Source organism: Aricia agestis, chromosome 2 (assembly GCF_905147365.1).
Source record: "Aricia agestis chromosome 2, ilAriAges1.1, whole genome shotgun sequence".
In the NCBI taxonomy this organism is placed as follows: domain Eukaryota; kingdom Metazoa; phylum Arthropoda; class Insecta; order Lepidoptera; family Lycaenidae; genus Aricia; species Aricia agestis.
Window position 1 is genome coordinate 6,561,470 of NC_056407.1, and position 11,169 is coordinate 6,572,638.

At 35.0% G+C, this 11,169-nt stretch overlaps 2 protein-coding genes across 2 annotated transcripts in view; both read left to right on the plus strand.

Moving 5' to 3' along the window:
- Nucleotides 1–10,801, plus strand: part of LOC121736511 — a 41,425-nt gene extending 30,624 nt beyond the window's left edge. The window contains exons 11-14 of the mRNA XM_042127753.1: nt 8,204–8,320; nt 8,767–8,934; nt 9,910–10,113; nt 10,396–10,801. Coding sequence (XP_041983687.1) covers nt 8,204–8,320; nt 8,767–8,934; nt 9,910–10,113; nt 10,396–10,590 — 684 coding nt within the window. The 3' untranslated portion in view covers nt 10,591–10,801. The remainder of the gene's footprint in view (nt 1–8,203; nt 8,321–8,766; nt 8,935–9,909; nt 10,114–10,395) is intronic.
- Nucleotides 129–1,895, plus strand: LOC121740031. Its single transcript, XM_042132726.1, has 2 exons — nt 129–1,439; nt 1,472–1,895. The coding sequence occupies exons 1-2, from the start codon at nt 583–585 to the stop codon at nt 1,839–1,841; spliced, it is 1,227 nt and encodes a 408-aa protein (XP_041988660.1). The 5' UTR covers nt 129–582; the 3' UTR covers nt 1,842–1,895.
- Nucleotides 10,802–11,169: the final 368 nt, after the last annotated feature.

An 11,169-nucleotide genomic window follows, 5' to 3' on the forward strand; every position in this document is an offset into this window, starting at 1 on the left:
TTTAATATTGCAACTAGAGGTATTTCTAGAATTATTGTAAATAATAATGTTTATAACTCCCAATACGCTGATGATTTTGTGTTATACAAAACAGTTGTAAATGGTAATACTCTAGAAGCAGTTTGCTCTCTTAAATTAGCTATAAAGGCCGTGATTAACTATTTAGATAGTATTGGTCTCCAATTATCCGTATCTAAATCTAATATTTGTGTATTTAATAGAACTAGAAGAAGTTTTAATATTGATATTGAGATTAACGGTTCATCTCTTAACGTGGTGGATAAAGTTAAATACTTAGGTTTATGGTTGGACTCGTCCTTAAGATGGAGTCTTCAAGTAAATGAATTGTGTGCTAAAAACTATAAATGTTTGAACGTCTTAAAAGTTCTATCGGGTAGGTCGTGGGGAGTTCACCCTCAATATATTCGCCGTCTTTATATTTCTCTTGTAAGGAGCCGACTGGACTATGCTAGTTTTATATATGGTAGTTGTGCTAAAACACATCTTAAAAAGCTCGATATTCTACAAAACAGAGCGTTGAGAATATGTGGCTCTTTTATACGTAGCACTCCAGTGTTTGTTATGCAGAGTGAACTCTCCATTCCTCCCTTACATATACGTAGGTACGTGTTGGCGAGTAGATTCTTGTTTAAATTTAAGTCTAGACTAGGCAACGATTTGTTATATTATTTAGATCAGTTAAATTTAGTACGAAATTATTTTAGGAATACTAATCTCCCAATTCTAGCACAAATTAACTCTGAATGGAGTAATATGAATGTATATGTAAGTGAAAAGTTAGAGGCGTATTCGTTAAACACATGGGTGTCTTCAATAGATGTCGAAGAACTCATTGTCGATAAAGTTGGCGACATGGCTCCAAAACGGAGCTTATCTGATTGTGAACTTAAAAATTATTTTTTGCAATTCATATCTGATAATTATTCTGATTGTTATAAGTTATATACGGATGGCTCTAAATGTACTCAAGGTGTCGGAGCTGCCTTCTTCGATCCCCAATTAGACGTTTCACAGAAGTTTAAATTACATAGAGATAATAATATAATGACTGCTGAACTTCTTGCTATTAAGGAATCACTAACTTATGTTAATAACTTGAACAACAATAACAGTATAGTTATTTTATCAGACTCGAGAAGTGCTCTCCAACACCTTCGTCGGTGCGCCACGAAGCAACGTGGCTCTCCGATAGCCTTCGAAGCTTTGGATTTACTCCGGCATGTTTCTGGAAAAGTTTCAATTAAACTGCAATGGGTTCCTGCCCATGTCGGTTTGATTGGAAACGAAACTGCGGATGCGCTTGCCAAGAGTGCAGTTATGGATGGTCCCGTGGTCTGTTCTAAACCTTTTGTAAATGAGCTTCGTCATCAGATTAAGGAAAAGGCGCTCGAGAAATGGGAATACCATTTCGGCGAGGAATTACAATTTTTTTTTTTATTAAATTACAAAAATTACAAAGAGGTGTTGGAGTTTGGTACGGAACCATCCAGAATAAACCAGTATGGGAGCCTTGGTTTATTTCGTGTAATTTATCGAGAAAGTTGTTGGTGTCAGCCTTTAGATTACGATCTGGGCACATTCCAGCAAATAAATTTTGCTACTTGGTTGGAATTAAGCCTTCGCCTAATTGCGATGTGTGCGACAAGCCCGAAGACCTGTATCATGTTTTGCTGGAGTGTGCTCGGACTGCAGAGCTAAGATCAAGGCTCTTAGGTGACTTTGGCTGCCTGCACAATGGACGGATCAATAGTGTACTTTCGGAGCCGTTGTCCCCAGAGGCAATAAAATTATATAGTTTTTTGGATCTGTCCCTTATGTAGGGAACACTGTATTCACCTATGAGGCTGACATTAACACTGAGTGTTAAAAGCCTCTGTAAAATAAAAAGATTAAAAAAAAAAAAAAAAAAAAAAAAAATGTTGCCAAGACGACCACATAGGGGAAGCCAGCCCAAAGTGGCCACCTTAACTGCCAATTTAAAAAAAAGACGAAATATTATATATTTAAAAATAAAAAATGTACTACCAGATAGTGTATTTATTATATTTCTGTTATGTATAATTCATATTGACCCTAATCTTAAAATTAGCTCATGATTTACATATTACGACAATCTGTCAAAAAACCGCTTTGCCCGAGGGCCCGCCTAAAGCGGCCATAGGGGTAAGGGCAAAGTGGCCAGCCCAAATGTTCACAAGAAATGGATTTTTTTTCTTATATTTAAATGTAATTTTTTGGTAAAATGAATACAAAAAAGGTAGGTAGTAAAAATTTTTGGGGAAATTTCGTTAACAAATTTACCCCACTGGGGTTATTTCGAATGTTTATTAAAAATCATAGCTAGAGCAACATAACCTATTCTTAGGAAAGCAAAAAACGTCAAAGCTTCTTTAAAACAAACAAAATATTACGTAACTTACCTAATTTCTGTGTAAAACAAGTGTGGGGTAATTTCGATAATTTCGAAAATCCCAAAAAAATCATAAAATTGCACTTGGCGCGAAAAAATGAACTTAGCGCACATACACTGCCGGCTGACGGCTCGAGGGAAAGGAAGTGGGGGAGGTGATTAAATTGGCGTCTCGGTTAATGTAGCCAGAGCTCAAAATTACTTTCTGTTTGGTAATTATTTGCCATTTTCGGAATATCCCCATTTTTTTTTTCTTCCGAAGTTACCCCAATGCACCTTAAATATATTTCCATTGTCTGGTACCTGAAACACAAGTCCTTAAATTACATAGCACGGGGCCAGACTGACGTGGTGTGAAACGTCCATAGATATTATAAAAAAATTTAAATATAAAAATTATCATAGAAAACTATATATAATGGTGGACCGGGCAAAGCGGCCAGGTGGCCGCTTTGCCCGGTCCACTTTGCCCTTTGGGAACAGCCCCTCTATCATGAGCTCTTAAAGCCAGCCAGAATACTGACTGGCTCGCATTTTGGTACCATGACCTCTATTTTCCAGCCAGTCAGTGGTCACGTGACACAAAACTCACTTCTCCATTGTTAACTGAGTAATAATTTCGAATCATGACAACACTTCTGACATAAGCTCGCTTGCTTTTACGTCAAATACAGCAATTCAATAAACACCAACCAACGAGTAGCTTTTACTGAATAGTTTACATTTTAGTAATTTTATTTATTAATATTACATACTTTTTAGTCTTAAATTATATTGCTATTTAGTTGGTTAGTTACTTAATAAGTTATATTTTAGTCTATAGCATATATTTTAGTGAAAATAATTCGTTATTAAAAACAAAAAACTAAACATTCGAAGTGTCCAAATTTTTGGAAAACGATTAAGTAGGTATTCTCAAGTTAATCACGAAGTGATACATAAGAAACGTAGAGACCTTAGTAATCCATTTAGTGTTAGTGAGGTTTCAGAATAATAACATAAGTGAGGTGTAGTATACCTATATGTCTAGTCAACAATAAGGTTTGCATTTGTGCGATGAGCTAAGACTGCATTGATTTAGTACACAAGAAACACATACAAGGTATAAGGAACACAACTCACAAGTGTTGTGTATAATTACTTACTGTAAAACAAGTATGAATTTTCACCAAAAACCTACAGGTACAATCTTATAGTTGCATTGTAGGTTTTTGTGTTATTTCACAAACTATTTCCTTGTAAATCTGAAGTATTATTGGTATGATGATAAACACTGAACCAAAGAGGTAAATTCAATATTACTTACTTTTAACAAGAATTTTCAGAACACAACCTTTTAAACTTTAGATGTATGTATAACATGCTCCGGATAAACATTGACACACCTAAACTTCTAGAAAAGTTAAATAATTGATAATATCATAGAATCCCAATTAGCTAAATTCTCATATGAGCACTTTTTCATTTAAGTATAACTTCTTCTCTTGACTACAATATGGTATTATATGATGGGAATAGTGTAAATCACTAAATTTTACTCAAAAACAAAAACCTACATTATAGTACTTTTCCAAAAAAGACTTACTTAATAAGAATTGCATAACAAACATATGGAACTTATTGTTCATAAAACATAATATTATCATAGGAACATATATTATTATGTATTACCAAAAATACTTTTGTACTTACCTCAATAATAATAATAAGTATTAGTTTTATATTAAATTAAAACTTAAAATACATGAGGACTTACTATGTACTTCTTAGGAACCTATCTTAGGAGCATTTCGTACAATCTTTTGATTGCAGTAGGTCTTTGTGTTATTTCACAAACTATTTCCTTGTAAACCATGCATGATAAACGCTGCACCAAAGAGGTAAATTCAAAGGTATTACTTTCTCAATAACAAGAATTTTGAGAACACAACCTTTGAAACTTTAGATTCATGTATATTCACGAATAAATATTGACACACACACATACACCTAAACTACTAGAAAAGTTAAATCATTGATAATATAAAATCCAAATTAGCTAAATTCTCATATGCACTTTTTCATTTATAACTTCTCTTAACTACAATATGATATAATATATAATGGGAATAGTCACTAAAACTCAAAAATATAATCCTACATTACTTATAGTACTTTTTCCAAAAAGACATAACAAAAATTGCATAACAAACATACTTATTGTTCATAAAACATAATATTTTCATTGGAACTTATATTATTATTACCAAAAATTCTTTTGTACCTCAATAATAATAATATTAGTTTTATATTATTACATTAAAATTTAAAATACATTTTAAATTTTAATGTAATAAGGACTTTAGTAAGTCCTCATGTATTATACATTTTAAAAAGATGTGGTCGTTTTAGGGACCTATCAGACAGAGTGGTCACGCATTGAAGCATTTGCGTTGGAGCAGTCAGTGTGTGACTGAGGAGCAATTCTGACACATTCAGAACTCCTCCTGTGTGAGTATATAGAGATACTCACACGGGAGGCATTCTACAACATAATACAACACAAAGAACACAAAACCCTTGACCGCTCTCTGTCTGAGATATCCCAGGCAATTTCCCATAGTTGCAACTTGCAATGCAGTTTCTAATTGTTATTGGTTTGCCAAATAAAAGTCTGAAATTATAATATTGTTTTTATCTTTCATCAAAAGTTGGTATTTGAACTCCTTTAATAATAATAAATTAATATTTACACAAGGGATATTTGATTCATCTTCTTTGATTTTAAGTGACAAGACCTTGTTTAAGATTTCCGCTGTATAAATATTTTTATAAGTATAATATAAAAGAGATTTAACACTTGCCTATCTGATACTAGGTTGATAATAAGGTTTAAGACAAATGTAGTACCTATTGATGAAAGCTGTGTATGAATATGTATCTAAGGTAGGTATATTTAAGTGAGAAAATAAATAAAAAAACATTTAAAAACGAGTATTTATTAAATTTCTTTTAATTAAAGCTTTTGAGTGAATATATATTATCTTCCTAGGACTTCGTCATCATTACACTTGCAATTCTTTATTATAAAATGTAGTACTTATAGTATCTCAGTGTTAGCAATCATCCTTTATCCTGAAAAATATTTGGTTCAGCGTACACAGTACTAATAATGTAAAATGCCTTACAAGGCACGAAAAGGGGATTATTAAACTTATAAATTGCCTGTTTATGTTACAATAATACCTATTTGAAAGCTCAAAAAAACGTAGGTGTTCAAGAATGAGTTCAAGTTCAACAAACTATGTTCAACTCATGACATCAACTCTGTTGTAATGCATGTAATTGTAATCCACAAGTTTGATGCATTTCTAAGACTTTTTCATGGTAGATTATTTAGCGTAGGTATCAAATAGGTATAGGATATAATAAACTTATCAATTTCTTGCTTAAAACATAATCTCTATAAACTTAATAACAATATCTAATTATCTTTTTTTTTTGTCTCCTTCTTCTTCTCTTTTTTAATTGCCGACTCAGTTAGTTGCCAATGTCAGAGAATTCTTTCTCCTCTAGATCGCCATGCTTGTGATAATATAAACATGAAGGAGTGTTATTTTCTCAGTGTTTTCATAAAGGGCTTATAAAATACCAAAAAATATAAATAAAACCATTTACACATTTATAATAATTACCTTTAAATACAATAAATCGGTGCAAAAGTAACTATTCCTACATTGACCACGTTATATATTAGAAAATAGTATATTTTATAATAAAAAATATCAATCTTTTTTTAAACTATATTTTCATCTTGATTTACAATTTTTCCGTTAGTCGTTATGGCTAAGCCATTTCAATTCCTAAAAAAAAAAAACAATTCCGTTAGTCAAATTTGACGTTCGTGTTTGACATTTCTTAATCCAGTTCAGAGACAAATATTACAGGTTAAAACCATTCAGAAGTTAAAGTGCAAATGATACCGAAACAGAACCACTCACTTTACAACTGTTTACATACCTGCACGGATTAGCTCAGGTTTTGACAAAGTTAATGATAGGGGTCCTGTTCTGTTTTAAACATAGTTTTCTCTCACATTTTTTATCATACTCAAGAATAAAAACAATATACATAAAGCTTAATAGATAAGAAACGACACCGGGACAACAGAAGCATTCAAACATACAAAAAAAAAATGAAAACAGGAAGAATTTACCTTGCATTTTTTTAATAAAACGTGCAATTCTAATGTTTTAGTCACAACAAGCGCGAGCCTTCCCCAACCGCTCCCGCGTCACTGCGCGGGGCGGGCCGGGATGTTCACAATGCGTAAGAGCGGAAACGTCGCACTGCCTTCACAAATAACCGAAATATTAAGGGTGGCCACTTTGCCTCCTATGGCCACTTTGGGCTGGCTTCCCCTAAGGTTTTTACTGTGAAAAAGATATCATCTCATGTAGAGCCAAACTTCTGAATCCACACGGCGTAACTCTACTGACAATAACTGCAACAAATTCTGTATATCAATAAAGTAGATGTCCCGCGCGGCTTCGCCCGCGTAAATTAGGAATTTTACGGAAACCGTACATTTTCCCATAAAAATTGCTTATGTCCCTACTCCCTTCACTTGGTCTACTCTAGATCTGTGCTTAATATTGCCATAAAAACTGCTCCAGTAGTTCGTAATTTCTAATATTTCCCCCGTATTTCCCACATTTTCCTGAGTTTCTTCGGTCGTATTAGTCTTAGCGTGATAATATATAGCCTATACTTCTCTAAGTCTTACTCGATAAATGAGCTATCTAACATTGAAATAAGTTTTTAAATCGGACCTGAGATTAACGCGTTCAAGCAAACATACTCTTCAGGTTTATAATATTAGGTAGGTATAGATTTTTTAATTATCGCTTGCCAAACTCGAGTCTCGATCTAAAAGACTATGAAAAGTAGTAGTAATAACAGGGTCATTATAGGCTCATAAGTCATAAGTATGGGACGATGAATGGTATAATATGGTAGTGATGATGATGATGATGAATGTAATTTGCATAGTAGCATATGTTTTCCGTTCTTAAAACAACGCCGAAACTCTCAAACTTGTATTTATAGAGAATCAGGAGTTCTCTCAGCACCTTCCGAACCACGGTATACCAGGTATACCTCGGTGCTAAATCTTACTTGTTGGTAGCATATTAGCACACTTCTCACGAAACCGAAGTCACCACATGTTTCCCTATAAATTTTGAGGAATTCCCTCGATTACTTATAGATTATTCATCAGATCACCACTTTTGTGAATATAATACCAAATTGGGATGATACTCTATATACCAAAAGAAATTTTTTGGAAATCGGTTAACAAACGGCGGAGTAATCGTTGAACATAAGAAAACGAACATAACACCTCCCCTATTTTGAAAGTCGGTTAAAATTGTAGCCTATGTGTTACTCTGATGTATAAGCTATATTATTGTAAAGTTTCATGAAAATCCGTTCAATAGTTTTTGCGTGAAAGAGTAACAAACATCCATACATCCATAAATCCAAACAAACTTTCGCCTTTATATTAGTAGGATAGTAGGATATGTATGGCTATTGGCTTGGTGTTTCGTTACTTAGTTAAGATCAGAAACTAAATATTCGCATCACCTCCATGACGGTATCGTAACAGCGAAGCCATACATATTTACTGCAGATATGTAGAATTTGTTGAAGTTAGGGTCGGTAGACGGTAGAGTTAGGCCGTGTACTTTCTATAGTTAAGAACTTACGTTTATTATGCGTTTATTTCAGTTGTGGAATGACGCCCACGCTCGCTCAGCGGTGGTGCCGGCGCTGCGGGCGTCGCTGGATAAGCTGCAGCTTGACTTCGTCGACCTCTACCTCATACACTGGCCCTCGGGACAATATGTAAGTATCTGAATATATTCTGTAATTTATTCCAAAGATTTTCTTTTCAACACATGACGTAAACCAGGGATTAATGGATTTTTTTTTTTATATTATGTCTGTCTGTTTGTGTGTGTTACTGTCCGTGGCATTCTAGCTATTAAACGGGTGGCCCAAATTTGATCTATGTTTTTGTTTAAAAGCTGATAATATTAATATGTGTTATGATCAAGAATGTTATAATCTATAGTCCGTCATGAAAGTGAAGAAATTAAAAAGTGGCAACATCGTAATGTCATCCCTTTTTTCTTAAATTGATTTGAAAGGGATGACACTACGATGTTGCCTCTTTTTAATTTCTTTACTTTCTTGACAGACAATAAGCCATAATTATTAATCATAATTAGCTTGCTTACTGCTCGGATTTTTAAATTCCTTAATTTATATCTTTTTATTTATTATTTTAGGAAAATGGTACGTACGACATGACCGACTATTTGGAAACATGGCGCGGTATGGTGGAAGCGAAGGAGCTGGGACTGACCAAGTCTATTGGGCTGTCCAACTTCAACCAGGACATGATATCGAGAATACTGAATAACAGCTTGGAAAAACCTGCCGTCCTGCAAGTTGAGGTAAAGTTAATATCTTATAGTATATAATTATAGTTTAAAGCTACGTTTAAAGTCAATATCCATACTAAAATTATAAATGCGAAAGTGTGCCTGTCTCTTTGTCTGTCTGTAACCTCTTCACGCCCAAACCGCTGAATAAATTTTGCTGTAATGTATACTTTGAGTCCCGGTAAATTACAAAGTATCCTTTTTTTTTTTTTAATGATAGAAGGGGGCAAACGAGCAAACGGGTCACCTGATGGAAAGCAACTTCCGTCGCCCATGGACACTCGCAGCATCAGAAGAGCTGCAGGTGCGTTGCCGGCCTTTTAAGAGGGAATAGGGTAATAGGGGAGGGTGGGAATGGGAAGGGAATAGGGGAGGGTAGGGAAGGGAATAGGGTAGGGGATCCTTTGTCCTTTTTATCCAGAAAATTGTACAGTTCCCGCGCGATAGACTAATCTTAGCGCAACGGAGTTGAGGCCGTCATCTAGTATAAAATACAGTCTAGGCCTATCAAGGCGTTGTAATATTTATTTAATTAAGTACATTGTGTTCCAAACGGTCTATTCTTCAGAACACCACTTAGGCCTACTTTTGCCAATCTAGTAATGCCAATCATTGTTTCTGAAAATATAATACCTAATAATAAATAATTAATTAATCCACGTTTAACCTAGACTAGACACGGCAGCTTTTTTGCAATCCCACGAACTTAGTACGTGAAATCTTTGCTTTACTAAAGTGTTTTAAGTCCTCAACAATTTTCTAAATTGAAACACTATTTTTTGGCACTTTTGGGGATTCATTTTACAGAAAATTCTATCCTATTACAGAAATATTAAAGTATTTTTTAAATAAAAACTAAGGTGAATGAACGTTGGCAACGTTGGGGTTTTCCCCATTGGTCTTTGACGAGCTGGATCATTTTAGTATGGACTGTAAAATGTACTCACAACTTTTTCACCCATTACTATCTACATGTACTCCTTTCAGTTGAACCTAAACCTGCAGCAGCCGGCGCTGCTGTCATACTGTCGGTCTCACAACATCACGGTGATGGGCTACACGCCGTTCGGCGCGCTGTTCCGGCACAAGGCGCGGGCGGACGCGCCGCCGCCGCGAGTTGACGACCCACAGCTTGTGGCCGTCGCTCAGAAATACCACAAGACCGTGCCACAACTCGTGTTGAGATACCTGGTATGAGTGTGCAGAGAACTTGATTGACGCGGGCCTGCGTTATTACTTATTTGGTCGTGCTATAGCATACAGATCACTACTAACATTGAAATAACGTACCCCGACCAAATGATGTAGATCTACTTCAAAATAAAAACTGCCCATGTCCTTTTCATCTTTGCCAAATAGTCTAAAAAGTTTTGCGTGGCATAAACATAAAGTTAAAACTAGATACACGTAAAGTTGTGATATTTATAGTCATATCAAAAAACTGTTATTTTAAAATTCCTATTGTATCTCCAGGTGGAACTAGGCGTAGTGCCAATACCAAAATCGGTCACCAAAAGACGCATAGAGGAGAACATCGATATATTTGATTTCCACCTGCAGGACGAAGACAAGGAACTGTTGAGGAGCTATGACAGAGGGTACAGGACCATACCACAGCTCCAGTGGCGCGACCACCCATACTATCCGTTTGAAAAGACAGCTGTATAGTAACTACGTGGTGTTATGGTATCAGAGAAATCAAAGGTAGATGGTGGGCCTATAAAATTTGGTCGAGCTATGACGAAACTCAAACCGACCCGACAGATTACGACCCAGTTTGATATAACCCAACTAAATAACCTATTTCCGCCAACTACCTTAGCATCAATTTCTCTGACGATATTGAAGACAAAATTGTAATACAGTAAACTACTATTTTATATCTCAGAAACACAACTCTACAATTACTATAATACCAACTTGGGTATGAAAATGAAACGATAAAATGTGACAAATATAATTTACTAGAGACAGATATTTAAAAAAAAAAACATTTATATTTACAAAAACATACATCCCGTACACGTCACACTACTCACGCGCCCGTGTGGAACCCCCCCCCCCCCCCCGCCTCGCCCCCCGCACCCCGCCTCTAACACTCTACTCTATGTTTAGTTATGTACCGTTACACTTAGTACTTTCACAACACTTAAACAATACCTATCTAGTACAAGATAAATCTCTTTACATAATAAAATCAGTCGAAATATTAGATAGATATATAGAGTTGCTACGACTAATATAATA